The sequence below is a fragment of the Ptychodera flava genome, chromosome 16 (genome assembly GCF_041260155.1).
Source record: "Ptychodera flava strain L36383 chromosome 16, AS_Pfla_20210202, whole genome shotgun sequence".
NCBI classification, from domain to species: Eukaryota; Metazoa; Hemichordata; class Enteropneusta; family Ptychoderidae; genus Ptychodera; species Ptychodera flava.
The window spans coordinates 23,485,392-23,511,706 of NC_091943.1; the positions used below are offsets into that span (position 1 = coordinate 23,485,392).

At 38.6% G+C, this 26,315-nt stretch overlaps 2 protein-coding genes across 2 annotated transcripts in view; both read left to right on the forward strand.

The window, feature by feature from the left end:
- Window positions 1-3,589: 3,589 nt before the first annotated feature.
- On the forward strand, window positions 3,590-10,351 carry LOC139114359 (serum paraoxonase/arylesterase 1-like). Its single transcript, XM_070676040.1, has 9 exons — window positions 3,590-3,747; window positions 5,231-5,301; window positions 5,660-5,715; window positions 6,094-6,277; window positions 6,736-6,862; window positions 7,151-7,357; window positions 7,900-7,981; window positions 8,279-8,413; window positions 8,678-10,351. The coding sequence occupies exons 1-9, from the start codon at window positions 3,683-3,685 to the stop codon at window positions 8,855-8,857; spliced, it is 1,107 nt and encodes a 368-aa protein (XP_070532141.1). The 5' UTR covers window positions 3,590-3,682; the 3' UTR covers window positions 8,858-10,351.
- Window positions 10,352-12,885: 2,534 nt separating this feature from the next.
- Window positions 12,886-26,315, forward strand: part of LOC139114360 (serum paraoxonase/arylesterase 1-like) — a 32,083-nt gene continuing 18,653 nt past the window's right edge. Inside the window, exons 1-7 of the mRNA XM_070676042.1 lie at window positions 12,886-13,040; window positions 17,447-17,517; window positions 17,937-17,992; window positions 22,001-22,184; window positions 23,613-23,739; window positions 23,951-24,157; window positions 24,655-24,736. Coding sequence (XP_070532143.1) covers window positions 12,976-13,040; window positions 17,447-17,517; window positions 17,937-17,992; window positions 22,001-22,184; window positions 23,613-23,739; window positions 23,951-24,157; window positions 24,655-24,736 — 792 coding nt within the window. The 5' untranslated portion in view covers window positions 12,886-12,975. The remainder of the gene's footprint in view (window positions 13,041-17,446; window positions 17,518-17,936; window positions 17,993-22,000; window positions 22,185-23,612; window positions 23,740-23,950; window positions 24,158-24,654; window positions 24,737-26,315) is intronic.

Here is a 26,315-nt window from a genome sequence, read left to right on the forward strand (position 1 = left end):
TCGAAAATCTTTATTTGTCCCCATAGTGTTAACACAGACATGGATGTCGTTTTGAATTCCAATTATCGGTAAATAATATGCAATTTGTTTCTCTTGTGCCAAACTTGCCAGACCGACCCTTGATTGTTATTCTTGATTTGGTAAGGGAATAGTTGCAAATTTCATTGGGGAAAGTTTGAGCGAAAATTTAAATCCTTCAATTTCGAAGCGCCTACCACATTGAACTTGTTAACTCCTGCCTCAAGTCCAAATACGCAGTCGATAATCAATTCACGATCTCTGAGTGTATGGACTTACAAAGGAAGAAAGACCGAGACTGACTGAATTTGAACGACACGTGCCCACTTTGCTAATCATCTTCATTATATATTCACGATTTTGAAGATGTCATCGTGGCCTATTTCAAAGGACGTCTTAAAGACATTCAGTCGCATTTGATTATCACATACATATTCATGTCGTGCAGAAATTGAATTTTTTGCATAGATATTCTTCAAAACGCAGCATTCTCATGAACATGATTGAAGTAAAACAGACTTTGCATTTATTTTGATTGTACCTTTGTATTATTGCACTGTGTATTCAGTGACCCTGATGACCCTGAGGCAGGGATTCTCCATCTAGCGTACACGCATGCGCACTGTCAAGCTGACACTTAAGAAAGTGTTTCTTTCTGAAGGTGTTTCTTGTTTTGGTGAAAGCAATTCGCTGAGGATGGGAGGCCTTGAATATTTGTTCGCATACGAATGATGATATTGATACAGACATAAATGTGAAATCGGTGTGAGTGAAACAATGCCAATCTGTATTTATATTTCTTCTTATGCCAGTTTGTGGAAACGTTTCACGTTTATCATTACTATACTACTGTGTACATTGTATATCTAAACATCTATCTAGTACATGTAGTTTGTGTGCACTTAACGTACGGCAGGTAGGTATGTCACAAGTGAGCTTTACGACATCAAGTAAGTACAGAGTTACTGGAATTCCATTAGCGTCGCTTTCAGAGAAATGAAAGCAACAAATAACCCTTCTATAAATTTATGAACTTTGGAATTTTACCATATTCTAACAACCTCAAATCATATTACAATATGATTTTAACATTATGTTAGATGTAAGAGTGTGATGAAATCAAGACGTTGATAGTCAATTTCAGATTTCCTTCACGAAAGCATTAATATAGCTTGAAACATAGTAAAGATTTGTACAGTAAGTATAGATAAGTATAGATTTTGAAGAGCCAGGAAGTGCTATATTCATGTGTTCCGTCAGAACGCTTTCTAAACAAAGACTTGACTGCACAGTCTCTCATAACCCTGACATAAGATTTGCGCTTTGATTGACTGACTTTAGTCCATTTTCTCACAATTATATATGAAGATGTAACTGCCCAAGGTGTCCACAACTGGCAGGAGAATTCAACGTTTTTTTCCTGTTTGGATTGTTTGATGAAATGAACCAATTCCGCGTAGTAGGATTAAGTGCAGCGAACAATGAATGTTAGACACAAAACATCAATGGGTGAAAAAATTACCTTTATGTTTAAGCGCTCCTTGATCAGTCATTCGTATTTACCTTTTCTGATATCTAGGCCTATTCGTTGCGCTAAAGAAGCTTCCAGTCTTCCAGCGTGTACGGTCGACCATACTTTTTTCATCTGCACGTCTTTCGGATGCATTTTGAGTCGAAGGGGGCGCCCTGCAGAAATCTGACGTCGGACACTAGTTCATTGGTGACGGTAATTCGATCGAAGCCTTAGGATCGAAGCCCGGCGGTGGCAGTCCCCGGGTTGGTGGGTACCCATGCTTGTTACCCAAGTTTGAAAAGTACCCCCTTTCCTAGAATATTTCTGAGAAAAATACCCCCTATTTGTGGCAAATCTGGGAGAAATTAGCTGTAAAAAACATACCCTTATTTTCGAAATCTAGGAGGTTAGTATGTTGACTTCCAGGGTTGACCCTGGAGGTTGACTTTGTATACATGTACATACATCACAAATGTTTGTCCTCACCTGATTTTAGTCACATTCATACACAATCATCTTCCTTATGGGTCCTTATCCGTTTGATTTAGGGGGGATGGACCCTAAGTGATGGGCATGTATACGTCATATGTACATACAAACGTACGGTACTGTTTTTCATTTTCTTTGTGAGTGAGACTAGACCAGATTTAGTGTCCTAGGGAGATTATGAAAGGACTACCCCTAATCTTGGAGGTTACTCTGAAAAAGTACCCCTTTTTCTCGATTTCACGGACCTAGAATCTCCGAGATGACTGAAGAAAAACACCCCCTTTTCCGTGAATTTGGTAACGCGCATGGGTACCCACCAACCCGGGGACTGCCACCACCGGGGATCGAAGGTTAGAGTTCGGCCAGCATCAAGGACTTGTTGATTGGAATCATGATTCGTGACGTAGTTTGCATATTTTAAAACTTAAAGCATCTAGAATTTTTACCCTGATAGGTATTTTGGACTATCAAGTATGTCATCTTCGACATGAACAGTCAACAACACCGCCAACGATGATTTCTTGTTATTCTGTGATACTTAATTTCCATAGTTACGGCAGATTTCCTTGAAAGGCACAGAAATTTAGCAACTGAATTCCTTATTATCATAATATACAGTATTCTTAAGCACAATGTCCATCCATTTGAGAATCCTTCGCCAGTGACATTGAAGCCGCAATGTGTGTACATATTACTATAAATTTTGTCTCAAAACATTTCACCTGTTTACCGAGGCGTGGCGACGTATGAAAGATCTGCATCTACCTGCATAACTGCAGTCGGAAGTATGCGTACAAGTGCCTTGCACGATATTCTAGCTTAAACCTTTAAAAACAACAGAAGTCCGTCGATTAGTGAATTTAAGTTGGATTTCTGGCGACCTGTTTGGATCGGGCTGGGAGAGAGAACTGTTGACTCCATTCTTGTTTCCATGCCGTAATAGAGTGGATTTCTCAGGTATAAAGGAAAGCTTATAGATCAGTCTTCATATAGCAACTGGAGCTCAAACGGTTCACTTCATTCATGGCGTTCCCGAGAAACTTCACTTTTCTGCAGTCAGAGTAAACATTATTCACAAACGTGTATCATACTATGAATACCTTAGAGTCTCACTGCCAGCTTTTTGCCTCAGAAAACAAACTACAAATTTTTGAAAAGTCGAACTGCGAAACATCGTTGTCAGCTCATTGGCCTAATACCTCGAAACAACAGTGGTGACACTACTTTTCATACTCGTACAGTTTCATCAAATAGACTTCTCTTCATAACGCAGTTTTAAAAGTTCAAAGACAGCGCGTGTATGCAATTTGTAAATGCAATTCAGCCCAAGCATGGAAGTAGGAAAATCCCATTCCAACTCCGTAGCTCAATTATGCGATGTCAGTAACAAAACGGTCAGACGAATGGCATAGATCGTAAAATTAAAATACGCCATAGATTTCTTAAATTTTATGTAAAGCTAATTAGGGAGGCATATATTCAAACACCTGCGTAAAGTCACTATATCAGCAATTGCATTCCGCCCGGTCCGGGATGTTACGCCGCTTTGGAGGGTGGTAAGTTGTGTTGTCTACAGCTGACGACGATGAGGGCGCGCTTTGATAAACAAGCTGTACCCGCCCGACACGACCTGTTCTAAGCTTGCTGTATGGTTCCTCTGCAATGATCCTTCGTGTAGCTACCCTTCTTGCGTTTGCCGTTGTTGCAACTCATATCGCCAAAACTCTGTAAGTATACGTTGTGACCGTCGCCCGAATAATTCACACTTGGGCCCACGCCCTGACTAGCTGTGAACAGGTCACTTGAACGGTTTATAATTAACGGACTGCGCACACCCTCAGTGCGATCATGACAGTGTAGAGAGAATATACGGGTCTCAGGGTCACAAATGCAAAGCGCAGAGTTATCTCAATTTCCGCACCAGAGCAGTTTTTGTCTTGTCTGAAAAATATAGCAGCACCTTCAGCGCAAAGAAATTAAAAATGTGCACTGGCTGTTGACGAATAATACAACGCTACATAAATATGTATGTAAACAGTCATTCAACACCTCTTCAATGAAGGTGAACAATTACGAAGAACATCAATATGTGTTATATAACGTATTGCAGTTACATCATGCCTCTATGGTACATACTGGTGCGTAGGTAAGGCTAGGCGGTGCACTATTTACCAAATATTTCTACTCATTCCCCGTGGCTGGTATACTCACACTCTTGTAAAAATTGATCAAATGACTCGCGCATTTGAAATGCGGTACACGGCCCAGCCTGTAATCGTATTGCACAATTACATGTACCAATAGCGAGGTCTTTGGTGGAAGGACTGTCGCTAGGTGAATGCGCTGAGACTGACAGATAGTGTAGCTCAGTTCAAGGACGCCATCGATGAGTAAATCATTCTTTTGTTGGGAATGAATGCTCGTCCACCGACCCTGGAAAGTAGGGTGTCAAGACTTTTCAAGGAAGATGGATGTAGGTCGGCAATGAGGACGTTTGTTACTATCGGGAACAAAGCTTCTGACCTTTTACCCCTATTTGCATCTGCTTCGTTTTTTGAGACTTTTCGGTCAAATTTAGCGCAACGCCCCAGCATACGGGATTGATAATTGACTTTTCTGTTGAACCTAAGCTAGGATTTATGAATGGAGTTGATAAAAAGAAGTTCTTTCAATAATGAAACATTTTTGAAACGATAGACTGGGTCGGCCCACAGACTAAAAGGCGACTTGCTAATGTAGTTTTTCATAATGAAGCTGGTCTCCCGAGTTGAGACAGAACAGCTGGTTGAATTGCAACGGGTCCGTCTTTCTTTCTACCTTCATGGTTTTATCATTGCATTTGTGACAAACAGGACAAACACAAATGTTGTTCTTCAACCGTGCACGTTGTGTGTGACACTGTGAAAAGAATGTCACCAAATTATCAGCGCTACAGAATTACTAACTCACAGAAACCCGCATAAATACAATTCAAATTCGTTTACATATCTGTGCGTCACCCGACAGACGAAACATTGTTTGCGATGTATAATTTTCATCTATTTTCATTATGCTGGCACTGAAACAGTTAAACCAAGGACAGTAACTACTATGGTTAATCCTAGGCTACACTCTGTTATGCTGCGATTGTACCACAGCATGAGTCGTCGACAATGCAACCGTTAGCATGTAATAGTTCAATTTTTCAAAATTTGCTGTATTTTTTTGCAGACATCTTTTTGGATATTTCAAGACAATCTATAACCACCACCCCGGTCCTTGCAGAGTGATACCTGGAGTTGGTAAGACGCAATTTATTATGTGCCACCACTTTTATAATTAGCAATCGATATTTTACATGGGGCTACTATTGTGAAATCCCCATATTAGTACTTATCGTCACAAATCGAAGCGTATAACTGTCATTACACTATTTTCAGTAAGTTAATATGTTAATTCTTGTATGTTCTGCTAGAAAAAAAAAGGAAATTCAATTTGATAGAGCGGGTGTACCTGCAATAAAACCTCAGCGGTTCAGCCTGTCATATCCGGCTGGGGTCCAGTTTATTTCCTTCCTCGAAATCCAGCTGATCGCATTTTATTCACTTTCTCGAAGGCATCAACATTTAACACTTGACATCTTTTTGTTTTAAACTTCAGAACCTGGGTCAGAGGATGTGACGGTATCGACGAATGGACTTGCATTTATATCCTCCGTAAGCGTCTTTTGAAAAAAAAGAATATATCTTCACTGCTGTGAGAGTTCCCGCTTCCAGTACGGGGGATATGTACGCACGGGAAGAAGTGAAATAATCAAAGGAAAACCCATGAAAAGCAATAGAGAAGTGCGCCAACTATAGTTACCTAGCGATATTGTCAGCATAAGAAGAAAGAGCACACCAACAATATACAGCATATGATATCTGCCAAAGTTCATGATCGTGCGCTTCAACTCGTCGTCCTTATTGCTCTCTCTCTCTCTCTCTCTCTCTCTCTCTCTCTCTCTCTCTCTCTCTCTCTCTCTCTCTCTCTCTCTCGTTGGTGTCGACTTCATGTTTACATTAATCCGTGCATCGTTTCTACCATTTTACCAGGGAATTCGAGGCAAGGGCAACCAGAGTGACCCAACCATACAGCCACCGTTGCTCAAGGGGAGGATCTTCTTGTTTGACTTCAACAAACCCGAGAACAACGCGGTAGAGTTGACCTTCACCGGTGACTTTGACAAAGATAACTTCTATCCACATGGCATAAGTCTCTATGAAGATCCAATCTCAGGTAGTTCTTATCAATAATTACCGAAATTCTACAGCATTTCGAAATAAATTATGTGTATAGCTTGCAATGAACACTTTTCCATCCCACTCCTCGACTCGCCACTGGTTTATTTGTGAGGTTACAACGACTTACATCAACGCAGTATTCATTGCATTAGACACGTTATTATTCAACACGTTATATCGTATTTAGAACATACTGTAACACTTACATATATTTTCTTTCTCTAGGAGAATAGTGGCGACCTGTTGTTCGAAACGATTTCTCCAAGCTCTTCCCGGCCCATACCTACAATAGTTTCGAAAGCGAAAAGCTTCTCGACTCCCCTCTTTTCCGCCCATGAAGTAGATACTATGCCAATCAGTGTATTTACCATGGCCCTGCATCGATAGATTTTTATTTTGACACTGGATTATATTTGCAAACATACTAAAACTCCCCTATTATTCCTTTGACAGGAGAAAAACGTCTATTTGTTGTTAATCACCACATCAGCGACCAAGACAGGGTCGAGATATTCCGCTTCGACGAGAAGCAACAATCACTTCATCATCTTAAATCTATCGCGGGAAAAAACATTTACAGGTATATTTTGTCTTTAAAGTATATACGTCAAAGTGTTTTTAGTAACTTTAATTAATAACTTTGATATGCACGCGAAATGGACAGCTACTTCCTCGTATGCGAAGTGCGCCCTCTACGGTGCAGAATAATGCAACAACCCGTGTCTGCAGATCTGTACCCGTACTTGTAAACGATGCTCAAAGTCGTGGAGTACTCAGGGACACGAGACTATTTCAGTCTGTATAGCGAAAAATGTTAACATAAATTCATATTTCCGAGTGTTTTATTTTCAAACGATTTCATCCCCAGCGTGAACGATTTGGTAGCCGTTGGACCGGAGACATTTTACTACACCAATGACCTGTATTTCACAAAACCATATCCACTGGCTGTCAAAATGGAGATATACTCAGGATTGTCATGGGGAAACATTGGATACTACAGCAATGGCAAAGACACCATTATATCAAGTGGACATCGATTTCCAAACGGCATAAACGTCTCGCCTAACGGAAAGTAAGGATTTCATTATACCTAACATAAATTATGCTGTTTGATATCGGAAAAAATTGTCGTTTTTGTCACTAGAATCACATCTGTCGAGCGATGTCCGTGTCGGTTTTTCTGTCTTTCTTGTTTTTCATCTGAACTCCAATAATCAATGAAGTACAACCGCAATAGTATTGGTAACAATACAGTGTGTGGAGGGACTGTGGTAATGGTTATTCGAAAAACCAACACGTTCAAATGCAGAGCGAATATGCTACACAGGTCTTATGTTAATGACGACTGCAAAATCTAACCAGCCTTTCGTAAACTCATGTCTTCATGTTTTAACCCTTCAAGTTTGTACGAGGTGTTATCGTGTCATCATGTACTTTTCATCAATATTTGTTCCGTTACACATCGTTATACTTCCAAGGCAGGCCCCCCGTATTCATGAGAATGTCAGCGTACACTCATGTTAATTGTGTTGGATATACTGTACGTGCACCTCGCAAAAATTGCAGGTACTGTAGCTCCATTACTTTTGCTTGAATTATTTTTCTATTTTCTAGGTATATTTACGTTGCCACTCTCATACCAGGCGTTTTGCTGATTTACGAACGGAAGAAAGACAATAGCATTCAGGAAGTAAAGGTACAACAATAAGTTATATTGTCAAAGTATCATCGCTTATTAAAAAGTCGAATGTCATTTTTTGGAATAAAATGAAACATTGAAAATGTAAACCTGTAAAAGTTGTCCATACAGTCATGGGAGGAGGGGCAACATGCCTCAGTTCTAGTCACGTGTCCAAATTGACACAACTGTGGTGACAGCCATTCATTAGAATCACGTACGAATATGACGCATTTGCTGTTCGATTTAATCGACTGTGGTCAGTGTTTTGTTATAGCACCCATTTTCACGGGAAATCTTTTTTTTTGGTTTCAGCGAGTAGACCTACACACCACAATTGATAACATTGAATTGGACAAGGAAACCGGTGATCTATGGATCGGATGTCATCCTATCTTTCATCTTCTTATGGAACACGAAAAGAATTATAACAATCCGGCTGGTTCACAGGCAAGTACTGCAATAACAGAAAAAACGAAGTAATCACAAAATACATACTAGTAGTCTTTAAAAGGTTTCAAGTGCGTGGACAAATTTACCAAGAGGCACAGAATCAACAAATTCTGCGGCCAACTTACCACACTTTCGTCGGGCAAGTTGTGCATGCATTTTTTCACACATCGAATGGAATGTATTCGCTATACCACGATGAAAATCAAGGAACAAAGTGACATATCGTAAGTTAATATTCTGTCTGTAATATTGCCATCGCAGGTATTACGGCTGCGTTTTGATGACCAGAACTCTCCATTTGAGAACATCGATGTGAGAGAAGTACTGATGGATGATGGCTCGCTTATCAAAGGATCCAGTGTCGCTAGTTACTATGACAACAAGATGTTGATCGGAACAGTGGTCCATAAGTTGGCATATTGTGAACTCATTGCGTTTTAGGTTACCTTGACAGCTCGACTTTTACATGGCGAGATCAATTGTCACCTATCTTATTCGTCCACAGCACGATCATTTACGTCATGAGGGTTAGGCCAATACTGTGAAATAATAATGTGAAGCTTTTATAAAGCAGGTTAAAAGAGGCCATGAAGAGCAAAGATAGCAGGCGACCTCATGTTATGTGGACGATACGATGGGTGTAGACAGTGATTTTTTAAAGAAATGAAGATACTGAAAGAAAGAAATATGCTGTACACGCAAGCGGGTCACTTTTTAACTCAGGTTTTTAATAACATTTAAAAAATATTTCAAAATCACCAAGAAAACTTGTATTTAATTTGTATTTTTGAGCAAAGATTTGAATGTTAACGTAGATTCTCTCACAACCCCTGGCTGTCTACAAAGCACTACAAAGCTTCTAATATGTTAACTTACAACACTGGCGTGCCCAACACCAGCGTGCCCAACAGAGTCCGGACCACACCCACTGTTCGTAACCAGCCTAGGGATGTGAGAGCTTCTGACGGAATCGGCCATTTATGAATTTTTGACGACTGGGCATGCAAGATAAAATCAATAGCCGTGATGACAGTCAAAATTATTGCTAAGTGTCAGTCGATGAGGTCATTAAAATAGTCCGCGCCTCAAAATTGGAAAGCTTACACTATAACTATGAGTTTCCATAAGAAAATTATAAACCATTTCCCTTTCAAAATCCTCAAGAACGAGAATCATTGGATCACCGTGCAAAATTCGTCGCCAGAGAAACAAATTACCCAATATTTCCCGATATGAAATTTAAAATGGCCGCCATCGTTGTGCTAACTTTTTTTGGGATGAAAGACATTTTCGATTTCAACGAAAATAGTCTCATAACTTTATGTACTCCATTTTCTTCAAAATGAGCCTCCGCAAGTGGTAGACCAAAAAGTATTGTAAATGTTGGAGAGTGCGAATATCGGACCTCGAGGCGGAGTCTACCTCAAATGCTGGCAAGACGTTATCCTTACAAAGATTTGGTGAAATTTCATCACAATTTGTGTTTTCTGATGAAGTTTGTTTCAACGAACGAATTATTTAAAGATGAATAACGGATGTTTTTGGAAGGAATTCCAAATCAACTGAGCGTGCCGCGCATGCTCACGTAAGTTAAAACTTTTACAGGTGTAAATCAAACGACTAGCTATGCTTACTGCCAGACTGTCACGCTTCATACAAAATGTCGCGTGGTTTTACTGATGCGACATTGAAAACGGCGTAATTTCGATGTGAGTGTGTAACAACTTGAAGCCGTTGATTGCAAAGCTTGACATTTTCAATTTAACGTAATTTATTTACTATAGTGACATTTCAGGTAAGGGTAATTTGACTACTCAATGTTGACAATCGAAAACGCTGCATTTCAATTACGAATAAAGTGTTTTCTCACCATCACAAATGTATGCCTCTTTTTGGAAATAAAAATAATGCGTTTGGGCCCACCTGCTGATACAATTACATCTCACTTATTTTTCTTCTTTATCATAAAAAATCTCGAACACGGTAGATATTGCTTAGATCAGTGTCAATCCGGGGTTTTAGAGTATCTCTCCGAGAGAAGGCACTGCGTGAAAAAAGCCGGACAAATTCTATCCGTAAATTATGAACAACTATTGTAAATCTCACTGCAAAAAGAAAAAAAGTCTGTTCGCAAAATACAGTATTGTAGCTATTTTGTGAAATTGCTTGCGGAACGCCCATTTTAATATTCTTCCTTCTAAAGCATGTTTAAACACAATATTTAGCTTTGTGAACATAGCATCTATACGTGTGGATTAAATGTACTATTATTGTTTACTTTTGAATGCGAGTCCGGACCAGAGTTCACTTGCCAACAATAACAATGCAGTCAACACATTTACAGACTGAGTTGAAAATCTCAACACTGAATTTGAACGCACTCTGGGGAATAGAACAGGAAACTAGTTTACATTCAAAAACAACAATATTGAAAGCAACTATCAAGAGTCACAGCTACATGGCCCTATAACGTTTGCATAAACTTCGTAGATTGTTCCCATGCAAAGAAGCGATGGCACAACGACATAACAGGACACGCACCAAAACGTGTGTTTCAGCGCTAACATTTGAACATGGTAAGGTCAGGTTTGATCCTTATTGTAATAAAACGGCCGAGTATAATTTTACAGAATGCGGAAATGCTGCAACGGCTTGAAGTTATTATACTCGACCCAGCGTCAAAAACATTGCAAGAAGCTCCAAAATGCATAATATCAGAATTTCTGTTATTTTTAATTTGAAATTAGCGAATAAGCGATATTTGTACTTGAAAAAGACGATAGCATTGCGGAGATAAATGTATCCTATAGAGTGTACAGGGTTGTCGTCAATGGGACGCAGCCTGTCGTTAAAACTGATTCTTGTTGAAGAAGTCCAACACTTACATGTTAACATATAGACATATATACTTACATATTACAGATACGGCAAGTTTTGTCAGGGAAATATTTAATAGTTTACCTGTAGACTACGATGAGAAGTAAAATAATAATAGTGGATAGTATCATATGTGTCATATATGTCACAGGTTTATTTTAATCCTTATAGTTTATGTTACAGAAATTTTAAGTCACAAGTGTATCTTTAATCTTCATTGTTTTTATGTTCTGGAATTTTCGAATTCACAGGTGTGTCTTTAATCCTGAACAGTTTATGTAGTGAGCACGGTAAGTTTATGTACTGATGCATTTTAATCTGCTATCTACAGATATGCAAATGTAACTTTGTCTTTCTTTTAGACCCTGGCTTTGTGAGTCTAATGAAGCCTTCCTTCAGTGACATATCGGGGACAGAGGTTGGGTAAAGTTATTAGCCACAAATAGCATTTCTCTCCCAACCTATCCACTCCGTGAAAATTTATATTTTTCCCCTTTTCTCTGTACATTTGAGTTCTATATGCTTTGCCTTTTTAGTTTTGAGACCTTTTGAAATTTTAGAGTCAATAGATACGGTCTCTCTCCTCTGGAGAAAGTTCTGTCCTAGACCCTTCGGGGCTGTTACTCTCTGCAATAAAGAACTTGTCCTGAGTGTACCAAGGAAACTCATGTGTCGTCTCTCTTATTTAGCCATCTTACCTATTCGCTCTCGATGACATCATTTAATTTGCGCTAAAATTCCAATATCATAATTGTTGTCCACATCTGAACTTTCAAACACCGTATCCTATTTGAATCAAGTACATTTGTATCAATATTCAAACACTTATAACAAAAGCATAGATTTAGTTAGTTTGGTATTGTAAAAAATATTTATTGTATTTTCACAGACTCAAGAGTAAAGTGAATCAACATTTTCGTGGAATTCCAAAATCAAATTTCATGTACACATATGCACTCTTAACCACAATGAGTTTTGAAAAGCCATAATAAACAAGAATTAATTAACTAGGACGGTAATGCAAAACAAGACAACAAATAATCTATTCGCCATTGTAGTTATTTTGGTACTGCAGCCACAGCAGACGAATTCAGTCATGTGAACTTGGAGCGCTGTCGTCTTCCCCTTAAATCGGCCATTCTGTGTTAATCGTTGGACACACGTAATTGAAGGACTTGGTGATTTTACGCAATCAACGCAATGTACTGTATTTTTTAATCATTATATTGCCATTTTGTGGTGTTTATGATTTTGGACTGCTTTAAATACGATTTCATTTGTATGTTTGACAGGCGAAGTTTTGTGTGGGGGATTACTTTCCACAAATGAGTAGGGTTACGAGCAGTAATTAGTCATTTTTGTCTGATAAATGACGTTTTGTCAGATGGTCGCCGTACAGACGTTTGTTACGGTGCAACAGATTCTTGTTAGAGCTCTACACAAGTACGTGTTTTGTGCTAGTATTTTTCGAGAGGGCGCGCACACATTGCGTGACGTAAACACGAAACCATAACGGCAAACGCTTGGTAATTGTCACGCTCTTCACTGGTTGTTTGTTGCTTGTGTCATTACTCAAACAATGTTAGCAACTTCACTCGCTGCTGATTCCAGTCTGTCGTACTATCTTCGAGAGCCGTCGGGTTAGGCCTCTTCACCCGTCATATATCGTACATTTATTGAAAATGCTTCTCCGAGCAGTATTTTATGTCATCCTCTGCATGATTGCAGCACATGTCTTGAACACTTTGTGAGTATTTTGAGTCGATTTTTAAATTTCATACCATTGCATGATAGTCTGGCAAAATTGCAACTTTACACGTACTTTTTCAATGTTCGCGGTGGCACTTAATGCTCTGACACCCATGTTTGTTTCGCAAAATTTCAAAACACTCTTATTTTGAAAAATATTGGAGAAACTCAGACAAAAAACTAATTAATGTTGTTTACCAGGTTTGAAAGGGGCATTCTAATCGCTTCCAAGAACAAACATTTGGAAAAAATACCAATTTTCTTGTTTTCATGGACTGCGTTGATAACACAATCGCCCCTTTTCGTGATTTTGATGTAAAGCGTATTGGTACCCTTTTCCCATGCGAGTGAATTCGCCAAGGTACAATTTAATGCCACGCCACATCGGGTCATTTAGGCTTACAACCTGATAACCTACATAATGATTTAAAATGTGCGTACGAGTGTAAGACCTACAGACGCCAGTCAATGTATTACCTTTCGTTTGCAAATGCCAACCAACAAACAGCAACAAGAACGTGAATTGGATGTTTTGATAATTTGAGTCAATGCTACAAAATGTAGAATCGAAGAAATCTGTTTTAAAGAACCTTTCAATAGAGTCCTGGATGTACGGCTGATTGATATTAAGGGAGTATGGGCCTCGACAGTGAAAGACTTAAACTTCTGCTCAAACTTTCCTAAATGAAACTTCCGATCATTCTCTTATCAAATCAACAGTAAAAGATCGGGGGTCACCGTGCAAAGTTTGGAACTAGCGAAACAATACGGTGGTTTCAAACGGATTCGAACTCACGACGTAGCACTCAGTCACCTAGCGGAGAAGCCACAAGCAATCCTGTTCGGCCAAATCCCCAATCTCGAAAAAGATTGGTTCAATAACCGAGCTAGTTGTTACAATTCTGACTGCGACCCCTCCACACGCTGTAGAGTTCATGAAGCCACAGAGAAACAGAGACAGAGTCGCAACGGGTATTGTTCAAGGCGTGAAGCGGTTACGTAACCCATCCATGTTCGCCTTGCCTCAGGTTGCTCTCGCCTCTCTTTTCCGAAGAGTGCCGACCATGCATCCTTCGGTAATTTTCGGATTTTCGCCAATTGTTAAGCGAAAGTATGTTCGGCAAAGTTTGTGTTGTTGTTGTCGTGTGGTGCTGAGCGGAATTGACGTGCTGGCGAAAACGGGAGTGTTTTGAGCTTCAGGAAAGTGAGTTTTACCATTTTAAAAATTCCTCTCATATTTTTATGAATATATAATGAGTGTGAACCACATTTGAAAGTCTTTTATCGATACTGTCTGGTTTTACTCAATGGTTTACGGTCAGTCATACCGTCTTTTACACGTGCGTCAAGGAAGGACATGTTTATGAAACTGCTGGGGTGTTATGTTTTGATTGGCGTGAAGCAGTGTTTCTGGCCTGAGAACTCACAAAGTAACTATGGTTGCTACGCGACTGGCAGTACGATGCCATCTCGTCGTATTTTTCGCATAATCTCGTGTAATTATCAACCACAAACAAAGCCTCCAAAAAGTTTGACACCTTTGAAGCTCATTTTAATATGAAAAGCCAATAGTCTACCGAGACGACCATGGAACAAAAGGCATGCAAGCGTTTCCAGTCTGTCAATACTATTTGTCTGTGATGAAGCACTCACGATCGTACGCTCACTATCACACATCGCACACAAACTTTATAGAAGCAATGAATACGTCGCTTAAACTGGGCGAAAGACAGCCGCGGGGACAATTCTGTCCACCAGCAGAGCTATCAACCTAGGGTAGACAGGGCTCGAAATAAACTTTTTCCCCTGGTAGTCCCATTGGGCTACCATTTTCAGAAGTTGGTAGCCCAGTGACAAGATCTGGTAGCCCATGCATGAATGAAAAGGTGTTTTTTGTAAAGGATATTTTTATTGATATCTAGACCATGAAAGATTTATTTTTCATGATTCTATCTATGAAGAGAATTTTCTAGTCATTTGACATCAATACCTGCAGATCATAGCCTTAGGAGAATGGTTTAATAGCATGTGTAGTGGACAACGGTGACGCCTCAAAGTTTGACGACCTATTCACACATACGCAGAGTTTATATGCAAGTTTTGGTGTTCGCCATGACAACGACTTTTCACTCAGCACGCGTAAACATAACATGGCTATAAAATAGGTTGGCTATGAGTTTCAGGATGACAACTTGGTACAGTCATGTTCCTAATACTTTCGTGACAATTTTGGCAATTTCGGGATCTTCTTCTTCTTCCATAAATTCTTTCTAAAGCTAGATCTCTAAAACCGTTGCGCGCAGATTTTTCAACCTTGCAGGGCTTATTAAGCATGCTGAGTACTGGTGCACCTGACCCTTCATATTCTGTTCGGTCACATGACCTGGCTGTTATTATTTATTAAAATTTTTAATTCCACCTAATTTGCATAAATATTGATAAATCGAATATCTGTTAAGAAACTTCTTAGGCATACTTCCTAGATACTACATACCAAATTCCAAGGTTATTGTCCATGCCGTTTTGAGAAAAAGATTTTTAATTATTATTTTTCTGATTTTTAAATGACCTATGACCTGCAGCCAGACTATGGTGATGTCTTATTCTTGCCTACTTAAGAGTACGAGATGGTTACTTTTTGGTGAACAATGACGGGTATGGGACCAAATTGCACACCAAGATTTTGAGGATGAACTTGACCCTGACCCTGGCATGTTCCTGCACCTTATTAATTTTGAACATATCTAATTCCGGCCTTCCAAATGGACCTGGAGTTCTAATTTTTGGCACAAAGGGACAAGTATCGGAGTAAAGTTGTTTTAACAAAATGTCACATGACCAGCACATCCTATACCTCATTAATTATGCACATATCTATTTCTTGGCGAGCCAATAGAGCTAGAGGACCCTGGTGTGATTTTTGACACACAGGGATAACTGTGGGAGCAAAGATTTATGACTAAATGTCACGTGACCTCGATGACCAATAAGTGTGATTTTTGACACACAGGGATAACTGTGGGAGCAAAGATTTATGACTAAATGTCACGTGACCTCGATGACCCATAACATTAAAAAATACTTATATGCCTATAAATCAGTAGCCACAACAGCTATAGAGTTCATATTTGTTAGGAAGGTATTGGTAGACCTAATGTTGCAACATCATGTGCCTCATTAATTATGTGCATATCTAAGTCTGGGCTAGCCAATACAGCTAGATCTAGATCATTCAATTAATTAAATCATACTTTTTAGGTATATTAGTCTTCATGAGGTTTAATGGTGGTGCAGATTTGATGACTGTGATATGCCAACATTAGCTCATTTGCATATCGAACAATTTCCAGTAATTAGGCCAAATAGCAAAACTATGTGCACTGAATAAGATGAGATTTATAGGTAAGTTAGTCATTCTCAGATCTACTTGTGGTTCAATTTCGGCCAGTCTAGCTGATGATAACCATCTTATTTGCATATTGTATTAATTTCCGTAATAATGATTTATCAAAGGTATATGAAACGAATTTGATCAAACCTCTGAGGTATATAGGTCATACTTGGGGTTAGTTGTGCCAACATTTTGAAGACAGTGACGTACGATCATACAGCCATTTGCATGTTAAATGTATTCTTTGAAGTGTTCAATGGTCCAAAGTGACGACAACGACAGATATGTCGTTACTAATCGTATCGCAAGATCGAAACAGATGAGAAATATTGTTGCTTATGACCGTTAGGAATTGCGCCGACGAATTACAACTTGTTCCGATTGGTAAGGTCATGTCACAAGGTCATATCACAAGGTCAAAGCACTATCCCCCGGATTCCGGAAATGGGGGTTGGGGAAAGATTAACTGATTTCCTCGTAGATTTACGAAAATAGCCTAAAAGACCACAGTCTATACACTGCCACTGTTTATATCAAATAACTTATGTCTATCAATAGACGTTCAACACATTTATACATCGCAAACTTGGTTGAAAGGCAAGTAAAATATAGGCAAGAACGTAAAGTAGTGTACAAACACACACACAGCCTCTCTCTCTGTAGGCCTATATAGCAGATTCTCATCAACGAAAGAGGTACAACATGAAAGATTAGTTCAAGCAAAGAGAAAATAAAGATATTTGGAATTACACCCGATCAAGCATAGGACCAAGCTTTCATTGTTCCGTATCTCTACTCTGCAGGCACGGGCTGGCGCTGCTGGCAGATGATGATAACAAACAATCCACATTCACCGACAATTCAAAGCCTGCTAGTATTACAGTCAAATGTAATACTAGTACATCATGGAGTGAGGATGATAAGGAGTTTGTTCTCTTGTGGCTATTTTAGTCATTACTCGTAATTGTAATATATACGCCATAAAGTCACTAAACCAAGCGATTTTATTTCAGATACCTCTTCGGATATTTTAAGACAGTCTACAAACATTATCCGGGACATTGCAGAGTGGTGCCTGGAGTAGGTAATTATAAGACTTGAATTTTGTGCAAACATGGCGGGATCAACGTGCATGGTTTCGCTCCGCATCTTCGACTTAAAAAAATCGAAGAACAACATCAGCTTAGTTTTATGTTATATACTGAGATGACTGCAAAGGACAAATAAGAATCTCTTGCTACTAACGTCATGTTTGCAACTGCAGAGAGTGACTAAATTTAAAGTACCTCTCGTTGCCAAAAATTCCAGAAAATGCGTGGCAACGCTGTTTGCACTTCCCACTTAACAGTTCTGGACCATGTGAGATCATATCAATCTATCGACCGGAATCAGTAGACCAGAAAAAGAAATCGAACAACGTACGTGTGTTGCATTCTTAAAACAGGGTCAGGCATTCTGCATGCATTTGAAGCTGTGTTGGTTTCGCGTATTTTCTTTCTGTAGATCTGGGTTCTGAAGACGTCACGGTTACCAGCGATGGATTGGCATTTATATCCTCTGTGAGTATCGGTCTGAGAAAACTATTTTCGGAATCAGAATCCCTTCATTTCAGGTGAAACAGAGCCACGTTGATGATGTTATCACATTTGAAATTTGAATTTTCAATCACACCTGATAGCACATGGATACAAAATCAGCTATAGGCGTCCTCCTTTTCAAGTCATGTTTACGGAAGCGTATTTGGCCACATTTGTTAGACAAAATCTCGTTATTACGAGAATTTGAGTGTCTTACTTACGAGTTTTGACTAATACGAGAATCTGATACTCGTAGTTACGAGCTTTGCTTCTCGACATCACGTTTCTTGTGATATTTCAGTTCGTAGAATAGTATTTGCGAAGGCCCATGAGACTTAAGTTATATTGCACACGTTTGTAAGTGTATATTTCTCATACGTGTACTCCTAGTTTTATTCTCGTTTTAATGACACATGGTGAAAGAGAACGCAACATACTACAAACATACGTGTCCTTGCCCACTGCAGCACTTCAACAATGCGAAGTGTTAAAAGTCAATCAAGAATTACATATCTTAAGACGCGGTGATATCTCTGAGCAGTCGTTAGAATATCACCAAAGGGAAAGGTAAGAGCTACATTTGAATAGCATTACATTGGCACGCTAAATTGTCGACAGTTTTCATTGCCACCAACAGTATCAAGGTCATTCACAGCCAATTTGAAAACTAAGCTAAGCTCGCCCGAAAGTTCTTGTCTTGACACAAGGGAAATAGGATACAATTGGCCTGAATTTTCACTGAAATATGGTTCTCACCAGATGGACCATTTTTTTGTTATATGACAAGGCCTATGCCTCCCAATGATCACTGATGTGCTGGCTATGACTACGCAGCGCTACAGTGTTTGATCTGTATCGCCTTACATCAACAATATAACCCACCACGCTGCTGTGTATCATCAGCTCCATCTTTGCTGTCAGCTGACATCTAAGCTGATGCAGGACGATATTTCTGCCCCAGTCGTTTCATATGTAAAATATCAGGGATTGATAAACCTACAAATTTGCAGAATATTTTCACTGTGTGTGATTTCGTGTTAAAGTGAATTGAATGGATTTCGATGTGCCCTTCTGATGCTTGCCTTTACGAGAACATCTTTTTAAAACTCACAGGTCTTGCACATAACTTAAATTCCTATGTTTCAAAACTCAAACGTAAAAACGTCGTCGTTTTGATGCTTTGTGTGTCAAATACGTCGTATATCGAATGGGTTTCGGCAAAAATATTACCACTATTTACGCCGTGATAAAATTTTGATGTTCTACAATATCGTATTTTTCCATCAGTTTCAGGAAGGAGAGTGATCCAGAGCATTGACGATGAACATTTAGCGAATCATATTGAAACTTATGGCGATAGGCTAGACATAATTCATCAAACGCACGTGTTTAAGAATGTTAATACCAATAAATATTTGACTGAAATTTTCTATTTGTATTGTTTAAAATAACTCTGAACCGTTGTTCAATGTAATTTTACAAAATTAATTTATGCTATAAATAAACACATTTTTTCAAATATGGCATAGCAGAATGAAAGCGTTCTTATTATTGGGAAATTCTCGGATTATCATACCTTTACACATTAGGTGCAAGTGAAAACGATAAAATTTGTCGATCCACCTTGTACTTTACACTGTACAAATTGCCCTTTCCTTAGCAAACTTAGCAACTTTGCTGAAGTGTTTTGTTTCTATAAAAGCAAAGTCTTCCTTAACGCTAATGCAACGTTAACATTATCATGGAGACTGACCAAAGTCTTGTAATAATCAATTGTAATTTCAATACGTCATTAGAGTAGATAACAAGCATGAAGATACATGATTACGAGAATCAAAAACTCGTACTTACGAGAATTAAATATCGTAATGACGAGAATTAAAAACTCGTAATACCAATAATTAAAACTTGTAATTACGAGATTTTAAAACTCGAAATTACAGGAATTTAAAATTCGTAATTCCGAGAATCAGTAACTCATAATAACGAGGATTAAAAGAATCGTAATCACGGGAATAACAACTCGTTATAATGAGAATTCAAAACTCGTATATGCGAGAATCAAAACTCGTAATTACGTTTATAAAACTCGTAATTACTCGTGGTACTTGTGAAACATTTGCATAATGGCACCCTTATGCATCTTTGACTCTAAAAATATTGTATTTCCGGCCAGACGAAATCTACAGGCCATACTTGGCATGATGCTAGGCATAACTTTTGATCTGGTGGATAACGTATTGAATATCAATAATACTAACCCTGGAATAGGGCAAAGTTTATTCATTCATTTACTAAATCTACGAGTGTAATATAGGCTTAATTGCTTACTTTTACACCTCATGAAATTAAGATTCATGCAGAAACGTGATCTTTGTCGACCAATAACCAACAATATAATGAGCAAAATTATAAAATAAAAGAGCTCGATCTATAGAAAGTCTACGACTTATTTTAGACTAAGTCTCATGACTAAAAGAATCAAGGCTTATAGTTACGAGAATCATGGGTATTGAAATCTCGGAATTACTAGAATCAAAAACTCGTAACACGAGATTTTAAAACTAGTAATTACGAGTTTTTACGAAGCTTAAAATCTCCTGGCCAGAGAAAAAAAAAAATCTTGTTCATCGGATTTTTTGGACCAAGTCCCAGGAGCGGCGAGCGAATTTTTTTTTTTTTATTTTTTTTTAGGCCGAAGGTAAACGCGGTGGCATTTTTGCACAGATGCAGACAAGGCAAGATAATTGTTTTTTCCCTTTTTACCAGAAATATCTCAGACAAGAAACACTGATGCTGGTAACTGAATTCAATACTATATTTCCCAACAATAACATAGGCCATTACATTCACAGTTAGTGTTTGCACAACATATTCTGAGCATTTCAACATTCTCTCAGAATAAAACTGAAATGTACAGCAAATCACTGAAATTCAACAATTCAGTATTGTCCTTTAATATTGTCCTGGTGGGACCTAGCATCTGAGTTTTTTCATTTTACTTTGGCCCCATGTTTTGGCCTCTTTACCACTGTCTATATATACACATTTTACATAATGGTCTAACAACACTGTACTGTGATCGGAGTGAAGTTATATAGTCATCATTCAGATCGTACTTTAACATCGACGCAACCATGTGTTTTGTCATTGCCGTAAATTTTTATACTTTCGATGCAATTTTCATTCAATCGGATGCACCGTCCATCTGCTGTCACGATCTTGTTAACAAATCGCCGAACGTAATATCAGGACAAACACTGCCCTGAATAGCATCTCTGGAACTGTTGGCCATCACGTCGAATGTTGGCGATCAAATTAATACTCATGTGACATGTACTAACCTTTACAAAACGAGGAAATTTCTGGCCAAATCGACCCACTTTGCGTCGTGATTCGCCAAATTCAGACGTAACAACAACGTAATGGCGGTCAACTAAGTCCGAACACGAATGAAGTTTCATTCAGAATCCCGTGCCCGCGAAAACCCGACACAGTGTAGGGCGCCACCAGCGGCAGTACTAAAAATATTTGTAATGCGGAAGTAAGAATTTGCCGCGATCAAAAAAAAAAAAAAAAAAAAAAAAAAATCCAAATATGCCAAAGTAGAAGCGGCGATTCCGATGAAAAATTTATTTTTTTTCCTGGCCTAATTACGAAATTTTTAAATTTGTTTCTGACAGAAGTGGCAATAATACGCTGCCGTACATGTTGCATGCAGAACGCTGCAATAAAAGAGAAAAGAGCCCGATAGATATATCGTAACTCCAGTTAAAATAAGTCATCGACTGTTGTTTGAGTAAGAGTTTAGACGTAAATAATTACAATCAAAATGAGAATAAGGTCCAGAAAGTTAGAGATAGGCAATTCCCGTGCTGACGATCACAATGAACAGTACAGTACTGTTACGCGCCATTGTTCGAAATAAAGTACTGTGAAGCTGAATCAGAGAAAATTAATTTGAAAGTTTTGGTATTTCCATGCCTTCAGGGATTGCGAGGCTTTGGTAATAAGAGTGACCCATTGCTACAGCCACCACTGCTCAGAGGAAAGATATTTCTATTCGACTTCAACCATCCAGAAAAGAATGCCGTAGAGGTCGCCCTTGATGGAGACTTTGACAGAGAGAATTTCTATCCAATTGGTATTAGTCTTTATGAAGATTCGACTACCGGTAGGGGTTTCTTCTAACCTCAAACTGCAAGGGGGTGGAGGTGGAAAGGTCATGCATTTTTTTTCAACTAGCACTTATTGGGAGCTGCTGGAGTTTTAAACAATGTCAGTGGCACTCTATCAAGAAGTCTCGGTGTACACAATATCTCCAGAAATAAATGATTTTTCGCACGGTTTCATTGCCATTTTACACTGCTGTGTTATTACTGTAGAAGTACATATTTAATATGACATATATACATATTTAATATATATATATATATATATATATATATATATATATATATATATATAGAGAGAGAGAGAGAGAGAGGGAGAGAGAGAGAGAGAGAGAGAGAGAGAGAGAGAGAGAGAGAGAGAGAGAGAGAGAGGGGAGGGAGGGAGGGAGAGGCTTTAATGCAAATCAAATGTAAAAGTACTGCCAACTGCAACAAATGTTTAATGTAGCTATAGGGCCTAGTGACTGTAACTTTTGACGTCTACTTATGTATTTACTCCACAAATCGTGAGTTGACATTTGTTTGTCCATTCGTGGGATTTTGAGTACCTATGCAAACTGATTAGTTGCGATAGAGGCGCAAGAACAATTTGCCGGGCCAGACCCCAGCATAATGACGGAACGCTCTAAAAATTTTACATAACTGACACGTGTTAAAGGAGGGGGGTCGTTGGAACTGCGCGTGTGCGACTTTCTTCTTGTTTATAAACAAAAGTATTTTGTGCACGATATGCATCACGTCAACATAACTGCAGCATTTAAATTTTACGACATTCATTGTTAACAAAACATGCTTTTACTTTCATCAATCGCCGATGTATCCTAGATACAGTGTTTGCTTCGGTCGTAGGGGTCCCTGGCAACCCTTGAGCAGAGTACCGACGATCCTCTCTCTTTAATGCGACAGTAATTGCCCGTGAAAAGTGAAACTCCGCCCTAACATTCCCGCAGTTTTCTGTGTTTCGAATGCCACTCTTACAATGAACGTCTCTATTTAGCATTTCGCAATTAACTGCGCAAGGTCGTCCTGTAAAAAATCCCCCGTCGTAACTCACAATTTCTCTCATGTATGTTCCCGAGCTGAATGAGACTGTAACTGCAAATTTTAAAGAAGTCTTTCGGATATATGAAGCCATAAATGTTAAAGCATCATATCTGAAAGTGGAGATTTTTCAGTACTGTGAATACAAACTATGGCTCACCTTGACCTTCATATTGTTCCTAGACCTTCCTGTCACTTAGGATACAAATTTTACAGCATTTAACCTTTAAATTGTATGAAAATATACATTACATGTGCGTAAGCCGTATTTACATGATCTATCAATAGCATTCCCATAATAGTTAGTTTCTTCAAAAAATAAAACAATTCTCAGAATGCAACAGCAACATCTACCATGTAACTTGAGATATACCTGTTTCCTTGACTAGGGGAGAAGAAACTGTTTGTTGTAAATAACCACATCAGTAACAAAAACAGAGTCGAGATATTTCGCTTTGACGAGAGGACTTCATCACTTCATCATTTGAAGACCATCATCGGTGAAACGCTGTACAGGTGGGTAGAAAGATCTCTTACTGTTTCTATTGTGAAGACAAACGATGTTACATTGGTCTGATCTGACCCGACACCTTCATCTCATCCATCGGTGATGTTAATAACATTTGTTTCCAAATGCTAATGTCCCTACAGATACATACGTTTATGTTTGAGCGAGAAAATCCATGTGATAAAATGGCGTGTCATTCTTAGACAATTTCTTCTCCAGCTTAAACGACTTGGTGGCTGTTGGACCGGAGACATTTTACTACACCAATTTTTTGTATTTCACGAAACCAATGCCACTTGCCTTGACATTGGAAATGTACTCTGGTTTGGCATGGGGAACTATTGGTCTTTACAGCGAAGGCAAAGATATGATAATATCATCTGGCTATCGACTACCAGACGGGATAAACGTCTCACCAGACGGGAGGTTAGTCTGTAGCTTTCTGTTGTTGTGGCGACTGCTTTCAAAATAGTGCTTAATTATAGGGTTTGGAATTTTACTCAAGGAAGGGGGTGTTACAGTTCGTAACAAGTCACAATTTCTATTCCTTACTAATTTAGGAAATACTGTCGTTTACTATGATCGCTCTGAGACAAACCAACAGCATATCCTATACAGCATTCCTGATTAGAGTGGCAAAGTCCTTTATACAGTTTATAGACAATTTGTCTGCAAAGAAATAACACGTCGCTCGATAACTATGGTCTTCACGTGACGCATGGATATTAATTCATGCCCGAATACTGACAAACGAACATTATTAGGTGGACAAACAGTGACTCTACCTATATAGAGTGCGAAATTGCAATGAGGAGTTGTCTTTTTAAAAGGATCAAGAAATACACCGAGTGTTACCTATGAACGTTATACCTAGTACCTTATGTGACACATCAGAAAATTGCATCATCTAATTGTCCCGACAGGAACTTGTATGTTGCAATTTTTCTAACCGGAGAATTGGCGATATTTGAACGTGGAAAAGACGACAGTATTACGGAGATACAGGTAAGGCATATTCAGTAAAATGTTTGACCTGATTGTTCGGTAACGCCTTCATCAAAAATGGAAGAGTATTAATGACGAAGACTGTAAAATATAGCTGTATTTTCTGTTTGCAGTGTTTGCTCACGCAACCATGAAAAAACAGGTTAGCAGTTAAAGTTCGTTTAGTTCTTGTAAATAGTTTTCGTGACATCGTTTTGTTTACAATCATGAATTGTAAACGATTATTAGTGGTGGAAATTATATGATAATGACAAATTTAAACAAAACATGAATTATTGTACTCACCATTGTAAAGTTGACAGTTATATGTACAAACAACGTGACCATTTTTTGCACTTAGGTGCTTTATCAAACACCAGAGTATGTCAGTGCTTTCGTCAGTGTGTGTAACTATATACATGCCTCTGTCTATATGTGTGCCTGTCCGCGTGCTTGTAGCGTCTATGATTAGTGTTTTGTACAAAAGTGTCGCGTTTGCTTCAACTTTTATGTATCTGTTTGTCACCTATAGTTTAATCCACAGATTAGTGTACGTCTCTTGATCGATTCTGAGAAAGTGTCTGGGATTAGATATTGGTGATGATGACTTTAAAACTGCTAGGTATACTGTGCTCTGCAGCAGCTGATAAGATACTGATAAACACACTTTCAGAACTCAAACATTCATATTGTTTGATCTTGGCTATCACTTTGACAACTAATAACAGGGAGTCTTTCTAAAATTTGTTGTATGCCAATATAGCTGTTATGATAGGGAAACGACGATAAATTTCAATTTGTGAGAAACATATAGATTAGGCTTTAAATAACTGTACAGTAATTTCTCTTTAATTTTCAGGAATTGATACATTTTGTGATGCAATTTTACTGGAAACAGATGATTGCTATACTATTGTTAAAAAGTCTTGTAAGCTTTGCCGTAAATTCAGCAACTTTCGTTTTCGTTCTGAATATAAAACTATCCGTTCATCCAAGAAAATATATTACAAAGGTGCCACGTTACTCTTGCTTTGATTCAAAGTTAATAAAAATAACAATGGAACACTGTTACACATTGTGTGAAACTTCTGTCACAAATCAAGATGAAGTATCAAAGTACAAATGCACAAGTTAACTCGCCGCCGTGTGTGTCAACTTTCACCCGCAGGTATTGCGGCTGCGTTTTGGTGACCAGAACTCTCCATTTGAGAACATCGATGTGAGAGAAGTACTAGTGTTGCCAGTTACTATGACAACAAGATGTTGGTCGGTACGGTGGTCCACAAACTGGCGTACTGTGAACTGAGCGCTTTCTAGAGTAAATAAGAGATACTTCATCAATTCTGCTGAGCATATAAGTTTTCTTTGTGTATACCAGTACATACATTGTATGGGCATGTGAAGTTGGCGCATGTGTCGTTCAACTATTCGAAATATCAAAGACACAGTCGCTGCAAAATTGTATATTGCTGAACAGGAAATTTCACTCAAAGTAAAAATTCGAAGACAATCTGAAAAGTGATAAATGCTTTAAACAAACAGAAAACGTAATTGTTATTCATAGAAAGTTGCAAAGTCCTAAAGAGTTATCAGATGACAA